The sequence below is a fragment of the Neolamprologus multifasciatus genome, chromosome 18, assembly GCF_963576455.1.
Source record: "Neolamprologus multifasciatus chromosome 18, fNeoMul1.2, whole genome shotgun sequence".
In the NCBI taxonomy this organism is placed as follows: Eukaryota; Metazoa; Chordata; class Actinopteri; order Cichliformes; family Cichlidae; genus Neolamprologus; species Neolamprologus multifasciatus.
This window is the reverse complement of record NC_140456.1, coordinates 30,642,576-30,667,569: the sequence shown is the minus strand read 5'-3', so window position 1 is coordinate 30,667,569 and position 24,994 is coordinate 30,642,576. Positions and strand designations below refer to the sequence as shown.

General features: G+C 40.7%; 1 protein-coding gene and 1 pseudogene across 3 annotated transcripts in view; one reads left to right on the top strand and one right to left on the bottom strand.

Annotated features, from left to right (window-relative positions):
• Positions 1 to 310: 310 nt before the first annotated feature.
• Positions 311 to 24,994, top strand: part of LOC146498356 (E3 ubiquitin-protein ligase MARCHF6-like) — a 24,802-nt gene continuing 118 nt past the window's right edge. Inside the window, exons 1-26 of one of the 2 annotated variants that reach the window (XM_085141377.1) lie at positions 311 to 581; positions 1,605 to 1,704; positions 2,334 to 2,407; positions 3,886 to 4,029; positions 4,590 to 4,662; positions 5,656 to 5,836; positions 6,385 to 6,640; positions 7,565 to 7,626; positions 9,850 to 9,882; positions 10,209 to 10,260; positions 10,366 to 10,424; positions 10,517 to 10,597; positions 11,097 to 11,165; positions 11,309 to 11,383; positions 11,613 to 11,747; positions 11,836 to 11,955; positions 13,747 to 13,847; positions 14,473 to 14,610; positions 17,340 to 17,532; positions 17,618 to 17,687; positions 17,790 to 17,971; positions 18,080 to 18,214; positions 18,504 to 18,593; positions 18,748 to 18,880; positions 20,448 to 20,583; positions 21,371 to 24,994. The exon at positions 21,371 to 24,994 is cut by the window's right edge and continues 118 nt beyond it. In XM_085141377.1, the coding sequence (XP_084997503.1) occupies positions 563 to 581; positions 1,605 to 1,704; positions 2,334 to 2,407; positions 3,886 to 4,029; positions 4,590 to 4,662; positions 5,656 to 5,836; positions 6,385 to 6,640; positions 7,565 to 7,626; positions 9,850 to 9,882; positions 10,209 to 10,260; positions 10,366 to 10,424; positions 10,517 to 10,597; positions 11,097 to 11,165; positions 11,309 to 11,383; positions 11,613 to 11,747; positions 11,836 to 11,955; positions 13,747 to 13,847; positions 14,473 to 14,610; positions 17,340 to 17,532; positions 17,618 to 17,687; positions 17,790 to 17,971; positions 18,080 to 18,214; positions 18,504 to 18,593; positions 18,748 to 18,880; positions 20,448 to 20,583; positions 21,371 to 21,449 (2,790 nt within the window). In that variant the 5' untranslated portion in view covers positions 311 to 562 and the 3' untranslated portion in view covers positions 21,450 to 24,994. The remainder of the gene's footprint in view (positions 582 to 1,604; positions 1,705 to 2,333; positions 2,408 to 3,885; positions 4,030 to 4,589; positions 4,663 to 5,655; positions 5,837 to 6,384; positions 6,641 to 7,564; positions 7,627 to 9,849; positions 9,883 to 10,208; positions 10,261 to 10,365; positions 10,425 to 10,516; positions 10,598 to 11,096; positions 11,166 to 11,308; positions 11,384 to 11,612; positions 11,748 to 11,835; positions 11,956 to 13,746; positions 13,848 to 14,472; positions 14,611 to 17,339; positions 17,533 to 17,617; positions 17,688 to 17,789; positions 17,972 to 18,079; positions 18,215 to 18,503; positions 18,594 to 18,747; positions 18,881 to 20,447; positions 20,584 to 21,370) is intronic. The other variant, XM_085141379.1, reaches the window with a different exon arrangement.
• On the bottom strand, positions 12,390 to 17,340 carry LOC146498357 (uncharacterized; annotated as a pseudogene). Its single transcript, XR_014870864.1, has 2 exons — positions 16,188 to 17,340; positions 12,390 to 16,090 (listed from the first exon to the last, which is right to left on the bottom strand). The product of XR_014870864.1 is annotated as an uncharacterized LOC146498357 (transcript).

The window sequence follows — 24,994 nt, the reverse complement described above, 5'->3', positions numbered from 1 at the left end:
GTATTACTGTTTATTAATTGTTGTATAACGTTGCCCATAAGTTTCAGTGCAAGTTGCGGGGATTATACCAGAGTCCTAGGAGGAAGCTGAACAGTGAACACACATCTTGGTGATTATTTTGGCAGTTATTATGAACTGCTTACATACATTAGCTTTAATTGTCTTATTTAAAAATCAAGTCAACATGTTTATACCAAAAATAGTTCTAAAAAGTTTTTTTTGTTTTTTTTTTGTTTTTTGGGGGGGGGGGGGGTTCCCAAGGAAGTTTAGTTTCTTTTATAATGTTTGCATTAATAAAAACGAGCTTGTTGCGCGGAGCTGCCATCTAGTGGTGAAACTATCGCATTAATACTTGTTGTTTTGTGTACCGCTAGCTGATGAGCCATGAAGTAAAACAAGCTGAATTTAATTTGAAACGCATGATGACGTCAAACTTAACAGGGCTCTGAAATAAAGTCTTCCTAGAAATGTTTATATGTAGATAGCCGGCAGTCATCGCTGCTGCACGGACTGCTTAAATCCGGACTGCTGTGGAGCAGGGCTGCTTTAGCAGCCAGCCAAGATGGACACCGCTGAAGAAGGTAGCTAATGCCCAAACTTGATTACCTTAATTATTTGCGCTAAATGGTAAAGCCATTCATGCTGACTTTGCATGTGACCTAACTGGCCCTTAACTGTTGATGGTAGCAACGACCACGGCTCCGTTGTCTTAAACTTCGGCACAAGGTTCGCCAGAATTAGAGAAACCGCTAGCCAATTAGCGTTAGCCAGCCAGCTAGCTGGCATTAGCTTACACCCTATAAGCTGTCAGGTCTATGTGGAGCCAGAAATCCGAGAACGCATTACATGGGCACTGGATAGTGGTTACAACGTAGAAATTGTAGAGGGAGTCCAATTCACAGTGAAGCCACACGCAAAATTATCTAGTTATGAGTTAACCTTTAATAAGTTGAGCCATTGAAACCGTTATGGGAGCGTACTGAACAGTATGACATAATAAGCTAGCGGTACGTTGGTAAGGTTGGCAGGTTAACGCATTTAGGCTACCATTTGACAAGGCTCATTCACAACTTTGCGAGTTCAACTAAAGAGAAATTGTTATTATGACGAATGCTCTCGACATACTCCAAAAGCCTGCATTTTATAGTATATTTGGACTTCCAGACAACAAGCCCATTATATTTTCCCTGAGCGAGAATGAAATTGTTTTTAGCCACTAGCATATATCTGAAGGATATACCATAAATATATATAGCTAAGGGTAGTATCCTAACTGGTGTTATGCTCCTACTTCTTGGGCTAATTATAGTCATTTTATTTTTGTCATGCAGTGACACTGATAATCCAAGGATTTACAGTTTGCCCTAGTCTGACCCATACTGTTACAGTCACTGTAAATACGAATCCAATGCACAGATTCAGTGCTGACACATGTACACTGTCATTGTTTTGTAGAAAGGTATTAGTAGTTTTGTATTACGGCTCACATGTGTTTATTAGTGTGGCTCAGTATATGTTTGGTGGGTTTTTGTTGTTTTTTAAAATAGCACTGCCAGACTGTCTTTAGCTATGCAGATTCTTATCACTGTGTGCCTTTTGTACAGCCGATATCTGCCGGGTATGTCGGTCAGAGGGGACCCAGGACAAGCCCCTTTACCACCCTTGTGTTTGCACCGGCAGCATCAAGTTCATCCATCAGGAATGGTATGCGAGTGAGCAAGATGTTCATGTACAAACTTTATGGTTTTCTCTTTTCGCTTGCTTTTCATGGCCATATGTGCAGCTTGCAGGTTTTGGTTTTTGGTCACATGCAAGTGCACGTGGTTGTGCAGTCCACAGAAATTACTAGATGTGAATTTCCAATTACATTTGCAAACAGTTGGATTTATCCTGCAGACCTTGTCTTTTTTGGAGGGGGGCAGTCTCACTGTGATGCTGTAAGATCTGCCTTTCATGTGGATGTTGCTTTGGCCATCTATTTAAAATAAATAAATAAATAAATAAATCTAGAGCTGCCTCCTTTCAAAAGGAGTAATTTGCCCTGCCATACTGCAAAAGTTTTTCAGGAATGCTTTAAAAGTATGAAAAAAGGTTTCAGTATGTTGACTTGGTCTCAGAATTCCCCAGATCGCAATCTTACCAAGGTTAATGTAGGATTTGCTGGAAAAACAAATGTGATCCACAGAGGACCCACCTTGCTTAAGGACTTAAGGATGTGTGCTAACATCTTGTTCCTTGATACCACTGGACACGTTCAGAGACTACTGAGGAAGATTCTTGTGCAATTCTCTATGAGACATGGGTAAATTCACTGTTTCATTTTGTTTTCACAGCTTACTGCAGTGGCTGAAACACAGTAGAAAAGAATACTGCGAATTATGCAAACACAGGTTTGCATTTACACCAAGTAAGTTGTTTTTATTAAATCATTCAATGTCTTAATACTGCATTCATTTGTTGTTAGTAGAGATGGACCGATCCGATATTACGTATCGGTATCGGTCCGATACTGACCTAAATTACTGGATCGGATATCGGAGAGAAATAAAAAATGTAATCCGATCCATTAAATATCAAAAAAGCACCTCACAAAACCTGGCGACATGGCGAGCCGGAGCAGTGTGGTCACGTGATAGAGCGGCTGTGTGTATTTGTAGCCTGCTAGCAAACATTTCATCTCCGAGGAAGTTATCTCAGAGAGAAGTAAAGCAAGTGTGTAAGTTCATCTCTGAATGTTTGTAAAGCATTCCCACGTTAAGCTTAACAACCGATATATAGAGCAACTGCCTTTCTCTCTCTCTCTTCCTGCTGCTACTTCAATCATGAAACTGCTTAATGATCAGCTGATCGGCTTTTCTGTCGCGAGTCCGTCTCTCTTGTTTGTTTTTGGCCCACTTCTCACCAGAAAGAGGAAACCAGCGGCTGAACAACAGCAGCACTATTAAGCTTGATAAGCTGTTGTTAGAATTTATTTAATATTACTTTCTAGACCAGGATATTTTTCTATGCAGCTGGCTGGTAACTGTGCAGGGGCGGATCTAGCAAAGTTTAGCCAGGGGGGCCGATAGGGCATGAACAGGCAAAAGGGGGCACAAAGATATACTTTTCTTTCTTATTCTCATTTAAAATATCTAGCTTTTAATTATTTAATAATTATCTGAATCTTACACCCAAAGTTTTAATCTGATGTAAAATGTATAGAAGTCCATTACTGTATATAGTAACTGTTAAGTCTAATATACCCTAGTACTTTTTAGTAGTAGTACTTTTTCCTTTGGGAAGGTACCATCTGTGCAGTCTGCAATTCTGTTGAAGAAAGATGTTGAATCTATTTAATTATTCTTGAAAAATAATTTATTTCTGTGAATTCTTTTCACCCTGCATCAAATTAAAGTTGATTACATTGATTAAGCATCATGAGGAAGAGGGTGGTTCCCTATTTTCTTTTGCTGGGAGTTTGCAACCCTATTAGTTAGGTTGCTTAATATTTCTGCTAAGTACTCTTTAAAATACCAGAATAGGGAGGATGGGGTAGGTTTAACTTTATTAGATTGATCAGTGTTGCTGATCTATGAAATATTTTGGGTGCAGTGTGGTTTTTTTTGTTTGTTTTTTTACATACAGGTATAACAGAATAGCTTTAGTGTTGTTGTTGTTTTTTAACTTGAGTATGAACTTATACAAAAAGCAGCAAGATATTAAAAAAACAGTTTTACTGATTAAAAAACACACTATATCGGATTCATATCGGTATCGGCAGATATCCAAATTTATGATATCAGTATCGGACATAAAAAAGTGGTATCGTGCCATCTCTAGTTGTTAGTGCCTTCAAATGCCCAATTATTGTCTGACAATTTATTTCTGTATTGCTCTTCTCATCAGTCTATTCTCCAGACATGCCGTCTCGCCTGCCTGTGCAGGACATCTTTGCAGGGCTGGTCACCAGTATTGGAACAGCCATCAGATACTGGTTCCACTACACACTGGTGGCCTTTGCCTGGCTAGGTGTGGTACCGCTCACAGCATGTAAGCCACATCTTGGAATTGCAACTAACAATTACTTTCATTATTTGTCAGTTTGTCAGTATATTTAAATAATAATTTTACTCTAAACATAAGAGGATTTAAAAAATGTATTAAGCTTTCCATCACCTGAACATGTCCTAACACACTACAGCTGTGTTTGCATATGAAACGGCAGTATCAAATGTGAAACAAAGATTTGGGGAAATTTTATGTTTTAAGTGGAGGTAAAACATTTGAATTGGTTAATTGACTGAACTTGCAACCAGTTTAGTATAGTTAAAAAAAAAAAAAAAAAAAAAAAAAAAAAAATGCTTGAAAACAAATAGCCCCTTTGGGTCCAGAGAACTAATGTTTGACTAGCATAAATAAATCACATGTGCTCTAATTAGATGTTTTAGTTCAGCACAGCGTGAAATGTAACACCATAAATGTACAAATTTGAAGCAGTTTGGTTTTAGTTATAAACTAGTTGAGAAGTGATCGCCATGTTGGGGGTTTTGTGTTTTGTTTTTTTGTTTTTTTCCCCGTCAATTTTGCTTTCATTCTGTGTTTCCCAACAGGTCGTATCTACAAGTGTTTATTTACCGGCTCTGTGAGCTCTCTCCTTACCCTACCATTAGATATGCTTTCAACGTAAGTGTCTGCTTTTGGTTTTGTGCCTCCTCTCTCACAAAGTCAAGCTGCATTTGTTCTGTCGTGTACTTTGTTTTCTTTATGGCTTGCACAGTGTTGCTGTTTAAATCTGTGCGTCCCAACACTTTTTATTTATTTTGTGTTCTTCTCATGTTCCTCACAGCCCTATCAGAAGAATGCATGGCATGTTTCACATTTCGTCATTTGGATTAGTTTGACCCGAATGTTGGTCATAAAACGTACCCTTTTCTTTTATTTCTCCTCTGTCTCTCAATCAAGCTGAACTACTGTCACTAGCAACTCTGAATAACCCAGAGATCATGGGAAACTATAAATTTCTGTTCCAGAAAGACTGTTACTTCTCAGACTCCTTCCCTCCCACTGCACTAGAACCAGCTGATTTACACTTTATTTCTTTTCCTCATTCATAAAGTCGCTCTTTAAATGCAGGCTGCTGACAGTCTGTTAAAATTCAAAGATTCAGTCGTTAAATGATGTCAACAACATTTTTAAGGTGCAGATTCTGAACCTCAATATATTTTCCACTAAATCCCCTAAATCAGTCTCAGTTGGTCTAAGCGCCATCACAAGCCAAAATAGGATTTTGGCTTGTGATGACCTCTTCGTGGGCACTGACATTTTCTCTGCTTTGTAGCGTGCATGCTAATTAGCTCCGCTGTGTGGTGCAGTGCTGCTCTTTTCCTCTCTGTTCACAGTGCTGCATCTTTGCTTGTTTTCAAACTTATGTGTAATTTTCATCCTCCAAATGTGTCCATCTACATGTCCATGAACAGACAGCAAATGTGGAACTGGTTTTGTCCAATGCAAACATTCTGCTCTGCAGTCCTCCAAAATCCCAACAACTCAATATCTCATCAGTGACGGTCAAATGTTTCTTTGTAATGGTTGCAAAATCTCATTAGTGGCAGAAATAGTGTTACTTAAATAATCTGAATGTTTTTTGAAAATTGATGCCATGTCTCCTTCTCACAGGCAAAACCTGCTTGCTGACTGCCTCCAAGGCTGTTTTGTGGTCACATGCACACTATGTGCCTTCATCAGCCTGGTGTGGCTCAGAGAGCAGATTGTGCATGGAGGCGCTCCTCAGTGGTTAGAGCAAAATCAACCCCCACTGGTTCTTAATCAGCCCAACGGCCCTGCACCAGCTAATCAGGTGCGTTTTGTTTGTTTTTGTTTTAATTCATTTTTTCCTCCTCTTTAACTCGGAGCAAGAGTGGGGCTGATAAAGACTTCCTAGATTCTGTTAGCTTCCTGCTACAGTTTACCATTACTCTGACATGGTTGGCATAGCAACAGACTCATATCTGTAAAAGTTTGCTAGTTAATGCTCAAAACAGTTTCTAGTTAAAATCATACATTTTATAATCTCTGACAGCAGAAGACAGATTTGGCCAGAGGTGTTGTGTTTTCGGGTTGTACATGTGTCCCATTCTAACACAGCAGCCCGTTAATGGTGTTCAAAGCTCCCTGTGAATATTTAATGTGATAACGATGGAGTGATGAATTACATTTTGCATCCCAAACATTAGTGGTCACATCTGGACAATGTGGATATAAACTCCATAGTGACCCCAAGGCAGGAGTTTGATTAAAATACTCTATCTGTTTTTCAAATACTGAGCTTACATAAGCACAAAATTACTTTATTAACTTTCAGCAGGTTTTATTAATGAACTGTCATGTCTTTCATTATATTCACAGGGTGTGGGCGGTAACGCTGCAGCCAATGCTCAGGATCCTGCAGATGCTGAAGCTGCCCAGAATCCTGCAGAGCTTGGTCCAGATGGGCTGGCGCCTGCTAACGTGCACGAAGCTGGCAACCATGATGAGGCAGAACTGGATGATGATGAAGACGATGATGATGATGATGATGATGAAGGGGAGGATGATGACGAGGAAGAAGAGGATGAGGAAGGGAGGGAGGAAGATGCTGCCGATGCCAATGATGGAGGACAAGGTAGGCGAGCATTTTTCGGAACGTTATTTTTAATGTGTTTGTTTTAAACACTTGCTGTTCTGCTGTGGCACCGTTTTTATTTCTTGACAGATGAGTGGTTCTGGACGTTTGTGGCTTTGAATCAGTAATGTTTGAAAAGCCTTCAGTAAGAAGCACGACGTGTACCAAGTCTTACAAAGTCCTTGGAAGGCCTTTGGGTTTGGGTTATTTTTTTGTTTTATTGTTGTTTTTTGTAAGCTCTTATCTAAATAAATGGAGAGAGCCTCAGTATTGATTTTTGTGGTCACAGGGACATAAAAGCCGCAGGCTAGATCTAATAAAACCAGCTTTAGTCTTTGCCCTAAAGCTTCAAAATGGGTTTCTGTTTTTTTGGGGTTTTTTTGCAAGTTATACTCCTGATACAGATCCTCACAGCTTCAGTAACCACTAAATCGAGGGTGTCAGCATCTCTGCACTGAATAAATGCAAAGCTAATTTGCATTAGAGTTACAGTAAACTAGGAAAGTTTTAAAAAAATGTATTTGTTTACATGTTAACTACAATGGGGACTAGATGTGCCAACCTCTACTGTACATGTGTGTCAGAGAAACAACATGATTGGCTGTTTCCTTTTTCAGCTGCATGTTTGCTCTTTAGGGGCAAGTCAGCCCTTTTACTACTTCTCCAGCTGAATTCTGTTCAGTATCCTGAGTGCCTCGTAGCCACCTTTTTTATCTTCATCATATTTTTAATACATGATGTGTCTGGACTACCTTTACTACACATGATGATGCACACTGGAGGGGTTTCCAAAAGCGTCTGGGTATGACTTTAAAGATAAAGTCCAGCCCTTCAGTACTATGTACTTGTGTAATAAGGGAAGGAAGAGGGTTCGCTGCTGCTGTTGTTTCTTAGTGTTTCTCTGGTCTGTGTTCTCCTTTGCAGAAGATTTGAACTGGAATGCACTGGAGTGGGACCGTGCAGCAGAGGAGCTGACCTGGGAGAGGGTAGGAATCTATTTTTCTTCTTCTCTTTTCTGCTCTGTAAAGCCACGTGACTGAAACTGCACCTGTTAAGGGCTGTTTTCGATTATTATTATATATTTTTTATTAGCCGGAGTTTAGGGGTGCAGCAATACTCGTATCAATATTGAACCATTCGATACAGTGCTTTTGGTTTGGTACGCATATGTATCGAACAATACAAATTTTTTTTATTTATTTTATCAACTTTTCTTCTGACGATGCTCTCTGTGGTGAGTGCTCAGTGGATCTGCGTTCGACTACTCCGCCTCGGCTGCACTGTCGAGTGCAGATCTATGGGCTCAAAATGTGGTCATAAATATTTTGTACTTGTAAATCAGTTTCGTATGTGTAAAAAAGATTTGTATGTGTAAAAAAAAAAAAGAAAAAAAAAGATTTGTGTGCGCGTAAAAAAGATTTGTTGGTGGACTTAGCCCAAAAAAAACTCTGCAAGTTACAAGTATGAATTTTGACCCTATGTTTCTTCCTTTCATCTGATTGGTCAATGTCATGTCAATCACAAATGTAACAATCCAATCAGAGAACAGATGGGTTTGGCTGTCGGAGGGGCGCTTTTTTTTTTTTTTTTTTTTTTTTTTGAACTGCAGGTCCTTGAAGGGAATAAATGCCCTTTTACATGCCAACCCAGCGTTTTCCTTCATCGCCACGAAGGAAAACGGTCTGTGGTCGTCCGAGTCAAGGCAGTGTTTTGGAAATGACAGTCTTCATTACAAAGCTTTCTTCGTTATGAATTAGCATACATGTTTTTATTGAACATTTGAAGAACTAGCAAGAAAAACGGAAACTCTTGTAGAGGACATAAAGTCAAAGATAGAAAAAACAAGGAGCAGGTGCATCTAGTACAGGTAGAGCTGCTGCAAAAACCCACAGAGCTCAGCAGCCAGCGCAACAAATTCTGGATCCTTTGCTTTTAGTTAGCAGTTAGCCTTAGCAGCACATCCTGCGTCCGATGTGAAAGGACTTTTATGCTGCACACTGTGACTCACAGCAATGGTCCCGGGTCAGCCCTGACTTTGAGTTAAACTAATCCTAAAGTAATAATGGTATTTCTAACTGATATACCACAACTTTATCCTTTCAACAGCTGCTGAAAGTTAGGGGACCTAGCTGCTATCGGATATTTATATAGAGATCCTCCAGCTTCAAACTGTATTACCCTTCAAGGACCTGCAGTTCAAAAAAGCGCCCCTCGACAGCCAAACCCATTTGTTCTCTGATTGGATTGTTACATTTGTGATTGACATGACATTGACCAATCAGATGAAAGGAAGAAAAATAGGGTCAAAATTCGTACTTGTAACTTGCAGGGGTTTTTTTTTTTTTTTTTTTTGGCTAAGTCCACACACACATCTTTTTTTTACGCACACACAAATCTTTTTACACATACGAAACTGATTTACAAGTACAAAATATTTATGACCACATTTTGAGCCCATACAGATCCGCTGAGCGCAGCTGTCAGATGTGCCACGCAATGCTCAATTACATTGGTGGGAACTAGTGCGTTAGCGCAGTTGGCTCGTTAACGTGGTGACGCCATCCAGCCCCACCCACTGGGCGGTCCGCAGTAACTCGTTAATGGAGATTTGCCGTGTTATGGCGTTAGTGTCATTTTAACGAGATTAACGCTGACAGCACTAGTGGGAACGCAATGAATATGACTGCGCATTTACGCTGACAACATCCTAGTGCAAAGACAAGTGGAAGCAGACAAAAACAACAAGCACGCATGCTACAAACTTTACCCGAGTCATTTAGACAACCGTTAGCACGTGATTCTCCTTATGGGGACCTGATATGTTTAATATGCTGCTGAGAATGTATCCCAGAAGAAGCATATAGTATAGCTTTTATTTTGGAAAGAGCCATTTCTCTGTAATAAACTCTCTTTTCCAAAGATGAGTGATTTCTCGATCTGATTGATTGATTTTTTTTTTTTTTATTATTTTGTTGTTTCAGCAACATTAAATTTACAAACTGTACTTTTGAATTAAAATATATATTTATAAATTTAATAAATGACAAATTAAAAAGGCATGAACATTGTTTTGTATCGAAAAAATATCGAACCGTAACACATGAACATATCAAACCAAACCATGAATTTTGTGTATCGTTGCACCCCTACCTGAATTCATGTGTTGAATGGTCTCAAATGGTGACTCTAACGAGTACTTTATGTTCCAGATGCTGGGGCTGGATGGTTCCCTAGTTTTCTTGGTAATTTTACATCTTTCTTTCATATTTACATTTCTGACACTATTTTATACACTGTTTAAAATGTTCTCTGCCAAAATTAGTCATTCAGTGTAGATTAATGATTGATTCATTGTTTGTTTTTAAACCACTTTAAAGCCTTTAAAATCACTAAAAATAATACAGAATAATGCGTAGCCACCTGATCTTGTTGGAAGGTGTTCAGGATGATGGAGCTGACTTGATCTGTAGCAGTTGCTTTTAAAAGTTTGAAATAATAGTTTAACTGAATTTCAAAATAAACTTTTTCATAAAGTGAAAGCTGGAGTTCTGTTGTGTGTCCTCTATAGGAACATGTGTTTTGGGTGGTGTCTCTCAACACACTCTTCATTCTGGTCTTTGGTGAGTCCCAGTATGTTTGAGTAACGTGATGATGATATGATGAGTACATTATGAGAGAGTCATGGGTTCACTTCACTTCTAATACACCCTCTGTATTTCCTCTAGCATTTTGCCCATATCACATTGGTCACTTCTCAGTGGTTGGACTTGGTTTTGAAGACTATGTAAGTGCTTAGGACACACGTGTACACTTTGAACACTGTACTGTACCATGAGTTTGACCTACACTAATGGAATTTCTTGTGTTTGTTTGTAGATCAAAGCCTCACACTTTGACGGCCTTATAACCACCATACTGGGGTACATCCTCCTGGCTGGAGCCCTTATTGTCTGCCATGTATCCTTGACCTAATACAAGTATTTGAATCTTACACACTAAGAGTGTAGTTGATTTATCACTTAGTAATGTTTGCTACAAGGACAATTTGTCCAGTTTTTATTAAATATTTTTGCTATAAGTTCTTAACTTATCCACTTATTTAAATCATCATCAAATGTATTGTCCTATAACATGAATATAATCTAACTTCTACATACTATAGGGTAACTACAAATCCTGATGAACGTCGTATATTTTTGGATATATGCGACCTAAAATGTCACAAAATGGGGAGGGGGGTATTATTTAGCTACAGTAGGACTTCTGTGAATATCTGGAGAGGTTTTTGGTCTTAAGGCCATCTTTTAAGCACGGTCCCAAAAAACCTTAAGAGAAACTATTTATCATCTTTAGCTTGAAGCTGTTCTTCATCTCAGATGAAGCTTTGTTTCATAGTGCTGATTAAAAAGTGCAGGTTGTCAAACTTTCTGTGAGTCCTTAACTGCCCCTCTTTTAGGCCCTGGCTTCATTAGTGAAGTTCCAGAGGTCCAGACGCCTGCTGGGTGTCTGCTACATTGTTGTCAAGGTAAAATAGAGCGATGCAGCACTCTGTGTTGGTTTTGGTTTTCTGTTTGTCTAAATGGCAAAGCTTTCAGCTGAAACAATAATTAGTGAAATTATGATTACCTGTAAACAGAAGCTAAATTGCAAGTGTTTTCTATGTTGCAGGTGTCCCTGCTGGTTGCCATGGAGATAGGCTTGTTCCCACTTATTTGCGGCTGGTGGCTCGACATTTGTTCACTGGTAAGACAAACATGCAGAGTTAGCTCAGCTCATCCTGTTGATACAGTCGCATGCTGGCTTTTAATGACTAGCCAAACACACTGATTGCACTCACATTGACGGCATGTGCAGCAACTTGATCAAGAAGGAAAAACAATGTTAAATTGTGAAATTCTCAAAATGCTACAATTCCTAAAAACTGCTTTATAGCTGGTCACATTTTAAACACCTTTGTCTTTATCTATTGCAGGAGATGTTTGATGCCACTCTGAAGGACAGGGAGCAGAGCTTTGACTCTGCTCCTGGCACCACCATGTTCCTCCACTGGCTGGTCGGTATGGTCTACGTCTTCTACTTTGCCTCCTTCATCCTTTTGCTCAGAGAGGCAAGTGGGTTGTTACGGACAGTGACATGGAAAACTCTCAAACAATGTTTTCTGAAAAAATTAGAGATTTCCCTCATGCTGTGTGCAGGTGCTCCGGCCAGGTGTGCTGTGGTTCTTGAGGAACCTGAACGATCCAGACTTTAACCCAGTCCAAGAGATGATCCACCTGCCCATCTATAGACACCTGCGGAGGTTCATACTCTCTGTGGTCAGTCAAACATTCTCCAGTTTACGTTTAACCTGAAGCGTGACTGAACACCAACCAATCGCAGCAGATGGCCCCGCCCCTCCCTGAGCCTGGTTCTGCTGGAGGTTTCTTCCTGTTAAAAGGGAGTTTTTCTTTCCCACTGTCGCCAAAGTGCTTGCTTATAGTGGGTCATATGATTGTTGGGTTTTTCTCTGTATGTATTATTGTAGGGTCTGCTTTATAATATAAAGCGCCTTGAGGCGACTGTTGTTGTGATTTGGCGCTATTTAAATTGAATTGAACAACAATAAGATTTACATTTAGTCTCTGAAAAAAGAAGAAATGTGTATGAGCGCATATACAAGCATAGGAATGGCTAGATAAATATTTGCTGTAGGGAAATGAAAACAAAGTGCTTTGTACATTTTTAAGTTTTTGAGATTTCTGCCTCCCTGCCATCTTAATACAGTGAAGTTGAGTGGACTCTTGTTTGTTGGACAATATGTTCTTTTGCTTTTAACGACACCCCTCTGAACACACAGATTACATGGAAAAATAGCCAACATCAGAGGTGTTATTTTTAACCAATGTCTATTCTGTCAGTTGACATTGTACTTATCAGAAGCAAGTCTGTCTCTCTCCATCTGTTTTTGAATATTCACTTTTCTTTACTGCCACAGCTCTGATGCACACACAGATACATTCAGTTCAGCTCTTTAGAGCAATTTCAGCCCAATTCCTTTCAGACTAATTCATTCAAGTTAGCAGATTGTTTCTTTTCTCAGTGCTTTGAGCAAATTAAATTTGGATTTATTTCCGTTGCATTTATGGAAATAAATATTCTCTTGATCTGCACAAATAAACCAGCCATTCTGCATTCTCAAAGTTTTCAAACCTTTCAGGGTTTAGGAAGTGTAGCAATTTAAAAAAAAAAAACAAAACAAAAAAAAAACAATACAAGGTTGATTATTTCCACTATTTCACATACAGGTTTATTCCAGAAAAGCATAACTAATGCAGCAATGAAGCTGTGGCATACTTCTTGGCTTTACCTCAAAGAGGATAAACTTTTTACTGAGATGACGCAGACCGGGCAATGCTTACTCCAGCATCATATTAATTCTAATGACACTTTTAATGAATGTGTATAGACACATACACCTGGTTATGACACAACATGACTTCATTTATAGAGAGCTGCTCTTCTTTTACTGACAACAACAAAACTTTTTTTTTTTTTTTTAAACTGTAGTCAACACACGCTCAAGAATGGTCATCAACGCACAAATACTTCTTGTTCAACACGTTCTGTGATTGTACACAGTGTTTAATTTAAGTGTTAAACACATCAACTTGTTAAAATATTAGGAAAGTGTGTGGCGTTGCAGGCACTTAGTTATCGGAGCACATTTTGTAAGCTGCTAATGTCGTGTAAACATGTCAGGCAGTGTTGTACACAGTAGTCCTGACATTTCTCTCGGTGTAGGAATGGTACAAATTAGTAAGAGACTCACAGGAACTGAGATTCAGAGTTTGACATTATTTTTGAGTTTAAAGTGTAGTCTGTTGAATGCCTGACTTTTAAATCTGTTTACTGTATCCATTAATCTCAACACTCCTAATGTTTGGTTGAACTGACCCTGCAATCAAACTGTCATAAGATGTTTTCTCATAAGACATTTGTGCACACTTGAATGCCCTTCTTTTTTTCTTTTTTTTTTTGTTAAATGATCCATCATCCATTCTGAAATTTGATGATTTAACAGTGTTGTTGACTTGCATATGTATATCTGTGTGTGTGCACATTTTCAGGTGGTGTTTGGCTCCATTGTTCTCCTGATGCTTTGGCTTCCTATAAGAATCATCAAGCTGCTGTTCCCAAACTTTCTTCCCTACAATGTCATGCTTTATAGGTACACGGAGTAAACATTTGAAATTCTGAAAACTATTGAAGACCCCAAACTGCAGAGTTTACTGGGTTTTTTTTCCTAAGTCACTGTAAAAAGACCCCTGGGTGCTACTTGCAGTCAACCATGTTCTGTTCTGCATACCAAATATTCTAACGGCTAAATGTTGGATAAAATGTTATTACAATAACGCTTTTGATCTGATAAATGTCATCGTTTAAATGTCTGTGAAGGTTCTCAGTCATCCAGGTCATCGTTTAAAATGTACTGTGATGATCTTAATGACTGTAGTCTAATCATAATGGATACGATAATCATGAGTCTGTCTGAATTGAGGAGCAGTGTCTAGTTTTCATGTTATGTTGGACGTCTGTGATGAAAACTGTAGAGTTTAGTTATAACTGCGGTTCCTATTTTGATTAACTATATTAAAGAAACCGTATAATCCAGTTACATTTTCAAGAACATGATTTGGGCTCTAGCACTTGACATAATTTAAAATACACTTTATCTTTGTCTTTAAAGCACTTAAACTGTGGAAATGGGAAATCTGTAGAAAATGAACTGCTCAAAGGTCGTGATGTGTACATTGTGAAGTGAAATGAGTTTGGTTTGTGTTCTTCCTCTGCAGTGACGCCCCGGTCAGTGAGTTGTCGTTGGAGCTGCTGCTGCTTCAGGTGGTTCTGCCAGCACTGTTGGAGCAGGGCCACACTCGCCAGTGGCTCAAGCGCCTCATCCACGCCTGGACATTCACAGCTGGATATGCGCTGTAGGCTGGAGATGCACACACTCGCACACACTGCCAATTTAACACTAGATTTACTAAACCTGCGCTAATTTGCGTAACTTCCCTAAACCCAACACCTACTAGAATTACTGGCTTTTTTTATTTTCTGGTGCAAGTCCCGAGGTGTTAATCACCCCTGCTGAGATTTTCACAGGTCGTCAGCTCGTTTCTCCTCCAGCTTTTGTTGTGCAAACCACCCATTATCCTTGAGGCCTGGCACATTTGCATTTGCTCACTCACAGATCCAAGCCAGGCCAAACCTCTGTGTTACGACCTTCAGAAATTCCTGCCATATCGATACAAAAGACACACATTCACAATATATGGGTACACAAGTCTGTTTTATATTTTTTAAGTGTTTCAAACTTTACAGCGTTTGCAGACCCAGTGTTCATCATCCCTGCATTTGGCACAGGTGAATTTCTGACATGTTGCACAGGTAAACCTGCTGCGATTCCTGTTGCAGCTCTCTTGCACCTGGCACTGCATTGTCTTTCCGGTCCCTGGCACAGCAGCTTCAGCAGGCTGTGCTAATATTTCCTTGTGCTGCATGAATCGGCAACGAAGTTCCTGAGCTAGAAGACTCAGAAACAATCTTCTTTTGCCTGTCCACACTGTACATGCCTTGTACAAAATGTAGGCATTCCCCGCCGCCAGGTCCAGCATATTGTAGAAAACTGCTACTGGCCACCTGCGTGTTGCTGCTCTTACTGAATACATCTGCGCAAGTTGAGGAAGTTCACGCCGTACTTTATTCCCCATGCCCAGTAATGTTGTTTTGCGCTGCAGCAGTCTGTGTGACAGTGAAGTAAAGAAATTGTCCGTTGTGACCTTTCTCCCATCATCCAAAAACGGCTCCATCAGTTTCATGACCACGTTCTCTGCCAGCCTCTCTCCCTTGTGACGACTGGGGTCCTTTCCCCAGTAAGGAGATGCACTGCAGACATATTTGGTGTCCAAGTCTGTGGCCATCCAGAACTTGATCCCAAATTTGTCTGGCTTGGTTGCAATATACTGTGTGAATGGACAACGAACCTTGGTAGGGAACAGCTGTTCGTCTATGGTCATGTGTTCTCCTGGAGTGAAACTCTTAGCACAGTTCTCGTTGAAGCGTATCCAGATGTCAGAGATCGCTGCAAATTTGTCTGTTTTCACCCGTTCTGCCCGCGTGTTCTTGTCATCAAATCGAAGGTTTTGCATAAATGAAATGAATCTCTCGGGGCATTGTCTCTTTGATTACTGGCACCAGAAATCTTTCTGACCAGCAATCCACAATGGCACCAACGGGACACATGATTGCTCTTACAAACAGAATTGAAATGAATCCCATCAGTTCATGAACTGACAAATTCCAGTGCGGCTCTGTTCTGCGGGCTTGATGTACCGTACAGTCTCTGATGGTGTGCAGCATTCCCACGTCTAACAGGCAAAGGAAGCTTTGGAGCACACTTGTAATTTTATGCTGTTGGAAGATAAACAAATAGAGAATGGTAAATTTACATGAACCTCACTCTAAATGGATTTATATAAATATCATATGTAACATGGCAATGACAAACCTTAGCAGATTCTGTGGGTCCAGCTTGCACAGTGAAGCACGAGCGATTTGCTCCTGCACTGGGCATTCCATTGTCCTCCTCTACCCACGCAGTGCCTTCTTTTGCCGTCTGGCTCAGACAGGGCTTCCAAGTACCACGGGGCCTCTTCCGAGGAGGCATGTTGGGTTCTTCCGTCTCCTTTTCAGATTCTTCTGAGGAGGTATCAGTGGCCTGCTGGACAAATGAAGCCTCTCCTCCATCAGAATCTGCTTCGTCCATTTCCTGAAGCAAGGCCCAAGCCTGTTGCGCGGATAGGTTCTTCCTGGGTGGCAGTGATACGGAGGCCATCCTGATGTGCGTTCTCAGAAATGCGAAGAAGAAATGATTCTCCCTCCTGGTCGGTCTGCTTTTATGCACAGCACTGTGCTGTAGTCAAGCAATGCCACTCCTACACATACACAAATCTCTCCTGGTTGGGGGAGGGTGTTTTGCACAACAAAAGCAGGAGAACAATGGAGCTGAAGGCCTGTGAAAATCTCAGCGGGGTGCTAGCACTAGAATTACTGAGCCTTTTTTTTCCTGCTGTCCCTACTACTACATTTACTAACCCTGCACAAATTTGCGTAAATTCCCTGAACCTAACACCTCCTAGTACCCTGCTGAGAGGCCTTCAGCTCCATTGTAGGGTTGTAACACAGATTTTTCTCTTGCCTTGGATCTGAGCTACTCTGAGTGAACAAATGTAAATGTTCCAGGCCTCAAAGATAATGGGTGGTTTGCACAACAAAAACAGGGAGAATCGAGCTGATGACCTGTGAAAATTTCAGCAGGGGTGATTAACACCTCGGGACTTCCACCAGAAAATAAAAAAGTCAGTAATTCTAGGAGGTCTTACCGGTAGGTTCAGGGGAATTTACGCAAATTTGCGCAGGGGTCAGTAAATCTAGTAGTAGGGACTTGCACCAGGAAAAAAAGGGGTCAGTAATTCTAGTGTTAAATCTGAAGCATTTAAGCACCAATTTGACTTTTTATGATGACCTTTGGCTGTGGTAATTTGGAGAAATTAAACAAAGAGACATACAAAGAGACCACAGTGTGTGTTAGTTTTTGTCTTCAGTCACAGTAATAAGACAGTAATAAGAGACTGCATTTGCTCAAATGGCTCTCCCACAGTGATCTTCACTCCTACTTGCTGGGAGACCATGAAGAAGATGACAACCAACAAAATAACCATCCTGGTCGTGTTAACAACAACCGGATCCCGGGCCTCGGGGAAGGGCTTCACGCTGCCCATCAGGCCATTCTGCAGCAGGGTGGCCCCGTTGGTTTCCAGCCGTACCACCGGCCCATCAACTTCCCCCTAAAGGTGTGTGCTCATCGCAGGAGTCCTGTCACTTTTGAAGCCTCTGCTCATATTGAATGTTAACTGTTTTGTGTTTCCTCTTGTTCAGATCATTCTGTTGGTTGTCTTCATGTGTGTCACACTGTTATTAGCAAGTCTGATCTGCCTCACGCTGCCAGGTAAGACGCAAGCAGGCAAATTATCTTGTGTACATGTCTCCTGGCCCTAGTTTTCAGCTAGTCATTTTTTCCCCCCTCCACCTTCTCCTCCTTCTCTCTCAGTGTTTGTGGGTCGTTGGCTGATGTCCTTCTGGATGGGCAGCGCCATGGTTCATGAGCTGTACACAGCAGCCAGCGGTCTATACGTCTGCTGGCTGTCCATTCGAGCTGCCACGGTGTTGCTGTCTTGGATGCCACAGGGACGGACAGTCATCATGCTCAAAGTCCACGAGTGGACGCTCATGGTAATGTGGATTTCTGTCCCACCGACTGCAAATATATCATTTCTCAGCTGTTCTGTGGCAAGTTGTATTCTGATTTATGGATTGGGTGTGATGTCCTGATGGGAACAGATCCTTAAGACGGTGGTGGTAGCCCTGCTGTTAGCTGCGGTAATTCCTCTGCTGTTGGGTCTGCTGTTTGAGCTGGTCATTGTTGCTCCTCTCAGAGTGCCACTAGACCAGACGCCTCTCTTCTACCCCTGGCAGGTAGGAACACTTACCTAAGAAAATGTGAATAAATTTCTAAATGGTGAACTAAATTGTTACTACTTGGATTTAGTCACTGCATTATTTTTATTCTTCTCAACCACTTTATTTTCTTGTTAATGCTGCTTGTGATGTTAAATGAATTGATCTATTCACAGCAACAAATCAACACCTTGTGTCCGTTTTGAGGATGGTGGCATGTCAACATTAGAAGCATTCACGTGATGACATTTTGCGATGGTGTCTTTGTGTCCTGGTTATGTACTGACTGCTTCTCTTTGTGTGACAGGACTGGGCGTTGGGTGTGCTTCATGCTAAAATCATCGCTGCTATAACACTGATGGGCCCTCAATGGTGGCTTAAAACCGTTATTGAGCAGGTCAGTCTTGCATTCTTCAAAGTTGCAGTCAAAATAACAAATAAACACTTAAACAATGCAAATGAGAAATGTGCAAAAATGTCTGTTAAAATCCTGTTTTCCCACACTGGAATGAAGGAACTAATCTCCCTCTCTCCCTCCTTCCTTCCTGCAGGTGTATGCTAACGGAATCAGAAATATTGACCTCCATTTCATTGTGCGTAGGCTGGCTGCCCCAGTCATCTGTGTGCTGCTGCTGTGTCTCTGTTTGCCCTACACAGTCTCTAAAGGTGTTACACCACTGTTAGGTATGTTGCTTGAAATGTCTGTGTCTTTCAGGGATGTATGGATATTCTTGTACCTTAGTGTACACAACAAAGATCACTTTTTAGTGGTTAGAGGACTGATTTCTGACTGAACATTGTGATCTGTACTGAGAGTAGGGAACAGGTGGAGGGAGAGAGGTGCAAAATGAATAGAAGGTGAAAATGTGAAGGTAGAAGATTTCAGAATAACTGAAGTCAATACAAAGCAATGGATGGTGCAGAACACTGCAGGCAGGGTGGAGAGGGTGCAGACGAATGTGAGGGGTGATTTGTGACAGAAGGATGGCAGCAAGAGTGAAAGGGAGACCTGCTGTAACAGGGGGTGTCAAACTCCAGGCCTCGAGGGCCGGTGTCCTGCAGGTTTTAGATATCACCCTGGGTCAACACACCTGAATCAAATGATTAGTTCATTACCTGGTTTCTGGAGAACTTCAAGACATGTTGAGGAGGTCATTTAGCCATTTAAATCAGATGTGTTGGATCAAGGACACATCTAAAACCTGAAGGACACCGGCCCTTGAGGCCTGGAGTTCCCCCACACCTGTACTAGACGAAGGAATACAGGAAGAACTCATAAGTGTCATGGATGTAGTTAAGGAGGAAATACAGAGGGTTGGTGTGACAGATGAGGATGCTGGGTAGATGGAAGCAGAGTGGGGGCTTCTAAAGGGAACAGCCAAAACCTTTACAGTCAGTCTGTGCAGTACAGATGAACAGGTTTCTTTGTTTATGTTTACATTATGTGGTATTTCTCATAATTCTCTGTAATACAAGAAAATGAACTTATGGGCAAATTGTGTAACTTAAACATAATTATTATTTTATGATTATTAGTAATGAACTGTCATTTTTCCCTAGATATAACAGCATTTTAAATAGCAGTGATCCATAAAGTAGACCTATTATACTCATTCTTGGACTCTGCTAGAGTAGCTTTAGATGATTCACAGTTCAAGATTACCTTTATTTAACTTCTGAGTACATCAGAGGGACAGTTTTAGTGTAGCTCCTCAGTTCATCCTCTAGTCTAAAATGAGCCCTTCTAACTCTTCTTTCTTTAAGGCCTCTGCCTTTAACACAACTTTTGCTGATACTGATAATTTAGAGCAGACTGAGACTCTGCAACTTTGTGCCTGAATTTTGATCAGTTTCTAATTTAATCAACAACATTCATTTTCATTCTCAGAGGCCAGGGTACCGGCAGAACCTCACTAATTTAGACAGGGTGCATTTTAAAATCTGCTTTTTATGCAAAGCCTATTAAATGTAGGTGTGGTTTAAACAGGGATTTCTGATGTTCACACAGACAACACATGCATTTAAACAACCTGTCAATTAAGAATTCCCAGTCCTCTCCTGGGAATAAACTGTTAGCTGTTGTCTAAGCAGCTGATTGGTTTAGTCTTTCCTCAACGTTTACTCTTGACAAATGTTAAGTGACTTGCTCTCTGGCACTTACCTCATCCTCTCTGTTATAGCCCATCAATTCCTGAAGACGACCCAAACAGCAGCTCCTGTTTCACTGCTTGTTCTCTCCCTCTTTATGTAGGAGTACAGCCAGAGATGCAGACACTTGTGGAGAGGAGAATCTATCCGTTCCTGCTCATGGTCTTCATCCTGTTGGCCATCCTGTCGTTTCAGATACGACAGTTCAAACGCCTCTACGAACACATCAAAAATGACAAGTGAGTAGTGATGATACTTTTTTTACATTGGGGGGGGGCTCGGTGTTCTAGTAGGATTCAGAGAAATTCCAGTAGTGGCACCTTGGTGTGGAAACACGATTCCATTCATGTTTGTCAAATATTGACAGGAAAAATGTTTGGTCAGGATCATGTTTGACTTCATTGATGCGTATTCACGCTCTGATCAGTAATTCTGAAGGAGAGAGTAGGGAGGTGTGAGCGACACTGAGAAGTTTATTTTGCAAGAAGACAACTTTTAAGGCCTCAGTTACATTGGCTTGGAGACTGGTTACCATAGCAACCACTGTTTGCTACAGAAAAATGAACATTGGCAAGTGGTTGTGGGACGTTGCTTGCTGTCGTTAGATGAAATTGGTCTCACAGACGTACACAGGACTGCACATAAAACTTCCCTGCGATTGCTTTTGTTGTGAGCAGATTTCCGCTGTTCTGCATGCCACCTTTCTGCAAACAGTCTTACACAAACCACAAATGGAGGCCGTTGGTCTTCAAGTCAAACCTTTTACTTTAAAGTCACCATAAAAAAATATTTTTATAGTGGTTCATTTTTTTTATTTTGCCTAAAATATTTCAACATAAAATTAAACAGTGTAAAATGTCTGCACGGCTTCCAGGGCTGTCCCTACTAGCGTGTTAGTGCAGTTGTAGCTCTGCAGTGGGAATACGAGGAAAGATCTTAGCATATTTGTTAGCTTTGCAAACAATTTAAAGAGCAGCTTGGAATGGCACACCACTGACTAGCTAACTGTTTCCATCCCTCCTGCAGGTACCTGGTTGGACAGCGACTGGTGAACTATGAACGTAAGGCGGGCAGGAGCGTGTCCTCCTACAGCACCTCCTCATAGACCGAACCGTGCTGTGGGATCAGTGGAGCACACTCACACTAGCCCATCACCAGTAGCCACCATCAACGTATTGCGGTGAAACTTCTTTTGTTTTCTTCCTGCTCGGCTGTCTGCTTCAAACGCAGCCTGTAAACAGTGCAGCCGAGTCCTTTAATTCGGCCTCACACACCGCAGTCACAGGGACAGGTTAGAGAGGGAAGGCAGACGGATCCTGATCACCAAACCTGCAGAAGCTGACAGCGTGACTGAAACTCGTCAACTGTCCATCCTGGTAAACGTTCATGCCCAATGCAGCTGAAGTTTTCATTTGTATTTCACTTGTTTTTAAAAGGCTTTGTGTTGAAGTCAGATTTTTTACCTCAGACTGTGCTTCCCTTTGAGTGAATGTTGTAAAATAGTGTCTGGGTCACACTTTGCTTAGACCTGTACATAACCACAACAAGAATCCCTCTCTGTTCCTGTGTGCATCAACAAGTTTTCCTCACCTCCCTTTATCAGAATGAAGTAGTCAGTGATGAGGAGAGACATGAATGACGTAGCAATGTGATTGTATTTTTTTCCCTTTTTTGTGTTTTTTTTTGTTTGTTTTTTTTGTTTGTTTTTTTTGTTTTTTTGTTTTTTTTTGATGTGTGCGTTCATAGATTTTTAGTCTTGTGTATTTCTTGAGTGAGCTGGTAGATGACCCTTTGAGAATTAGAAAAAATGAAAATTGCATTTCTTTATGGCCAAACTCGCCAAGGACGGGCTCCTGTGTTTTTTTTTTGTTTGTTTGTTTTTTTGAGGCATGGGCCTGTAAGTTTGGACATCAGTCTGATTTTTAAAATGAAGCAAATTCACCTTCTACAAAGGAGAGGGTCTAAACCTGAGTATAGAAAAAGTCACAGCACAGAACAAATGAGTTTTCAGCTCTCTCCATTAAATTTTAAAGGTTTTTAACACCCAAACGGCACGGGAGCACAGCAGGTGGTTGAGCTCATTTCTGCAAATGCCTCCATCGATGAACAGAGGATAACACACAGGCAAACTGTTTACACTATGGCTGCCACCGGCTGCTTTGCAAGTGATGTGACTGCATTTCTTTATGCTAAATCCCTGGACTGGGCTTTTTTTTTACAGTTACACACCCTGCAGCCTGATTGGAAAAGGTTTCAGCAGAGAAAGTGGGACATAACTGGAGGCAAAATGTTCTTCCCAGCTTAACGTGGACTGACTGTTGTGTTTTGTTTGTTTTTAGTACATCACTCTTAGAGGGACTTAGAGATGACAGAGCTGGCAGTGCTGCTAATCAGCTACTCACACTAACCTGAAAATCAGCTGTATAAAATAAGAAACATGACTAATGAACTGAACTGGAAAACTCAAGCACCCCTCACACAGAGCCAGCTTGTGTCGGTGCTTTATTTACTTCCTGATTTACTTGCTCTGATTAATCATGTAATTGCTGTGACTTGCTAAGCTCTGTCAGGTCAAGACGTAGCACATCAAATCAATTTAGTTACCAAGTAACACCGTAATGCTGACTTCACATTAAACTTTTGTCTATATTTGTAGGGTAGATGGAAATGGGCTCGTTGTGATGTCTGTGTTTCGTGTCTCCACTGAGAGACGGGTGCAGCTTGCCCAACTGACTGTCACTGCAGGACCTGCAAAGCAGGAATTGCTGAATGGTGTATCCATAGATTCTTAGGGGGGTTTTTTTTGTTTTGTTTTGTTTTTTTGGCCCATCACTGCAGTGTCCCTACAATTGTGCTCCTGTTGGTTCCTGTTGGTTAGTGTGAGACAATTGGTTAACGACAGTGTCGTCTGTTTACGGAAAGGTCTTCACAGCACGACTGAGGGTGTAGGGTACCACATCTTTTAGGTTACTGAGACGAGCTTTGATGGAGCTGAGAGTTTTCTGCATCCCTGATTTAAAATGAGTTAACCTACCTACAAAGTAGTTTTTAGCTTAGCTGCTACTAAATATTATTAGGACTTCCAGGTGTTACTGTTGCATAGGTAACATTAAGTAGAGCAGTTTGTGGTGAAGTAAAAGAGGAGTTGTTTTTTTGTTTTTTTTGGTTTGTTTGTTTTTTCGGGAACATGATAAATATGCTAGCTTCTCTGGCAGAAGAGGAGAAAACAAATGAGCTGAAACTGACCCACATTCACGTCTTCACCTGCTCACAGGTCCTTAAGGTGATTTCAGAGGGAGAAACGGATTATTCTCTGCACTCTCATGTAAGAAATTCACTGTTAATTGAAAATAAGCCTTGAATAGCAGGAAGCTGGAAGAAGGTGGCTCGTCCTCGATTATGTAACACTAACATTCACCTCTGGTTGTTCTTGTGTCCTGCATACTTAGCATTGGCATGCATGAAATGAGCAGACTGTATCTGTAAACCAGCATAAGTACTGCAAAGAAACTGTCTTAAATAGAAATGAGAAGTTTGAATGACACCTGCATGATGCTGATTTTTGTATCTGTGAAACTAGTTTGCAAGTAGTTGAACATTCTTTGATGGCCTGGTTTCATGAGAACATTGATACCACAGTAAAGTCAGAGTAGTGAAACTGTTAGCTTTAAGTCAAATGGCAACAGACGCCACCCACTGCACCTGTAGTTAATGACTGATTAATAAATTAATTGTACAATTTTTCAGTTTCACAAACTGGAACAAGTCACAAAAATGACTTTTATGAAAAAGCCAACATGTTCCATGTAATCTCCTTGAATTTTCTTAGATCACTATACGTGTTGACTAAGTGCAGTGACGTCTGAAGACTGTAGGAGGTATTCTCATGTAACATGTGGCCTAAATGTGAAGAATCGTTTCCCCAGAGTCACATTTCACTTTCTACAAATAGCTATACTCACTGTGCATGTGGAAAAGTCATTGTCTGAGATTTGTCCTCCCACTGTCTTACTTGTGTGACCACATTGTTTGCTATGCTGCCCAGCGTTTCTTCTTTCACATGACAGAGTTGTGATGTGTCCTATGTGTAGATCCAGTCCAGAACGAAAGCAGACAATTGGGTTTTAGAAAAGATTTATTTTCACTGAGTGAAACGAGCTCCGGCTATTTTCTGAATCATTTTTGTTACTAATGAGAATATAAAACGAATTCTGATTTTAAAATCTCAAAAGAATTGTTTTTACCATTTTAAGCGACTTGATTTGCTAACTACTTTTTTATGCAAATGTTTTAATGTTTTGCACCTTGTACCACACTTTACAGTGGATTCTGAAATGATTGTAACACAGTCATGCTAGCTCCATTTATTTTAGCCCCAATGAGACTGAAATGTGTCTGTATCTGACTGTATACAGTGGCTTTTACTTAAATCATAGGTTTTCCCCAACACACTGAATTATTAGTGTAATGAGTACAAACTGCTTTTCTATCGATTGTGACATCAACTAGTGCTACTTTAGCTGTAGTGCTACTGCTGTGTGGAGTGCTCAACTTATATAAATATATGATGCTATAAAGTGACCTTTTTAGTCTTTCAACTGAGCTGGACACTTTGAATTTTAGTGTTGAATTTTTAGAAGAAATTATTTC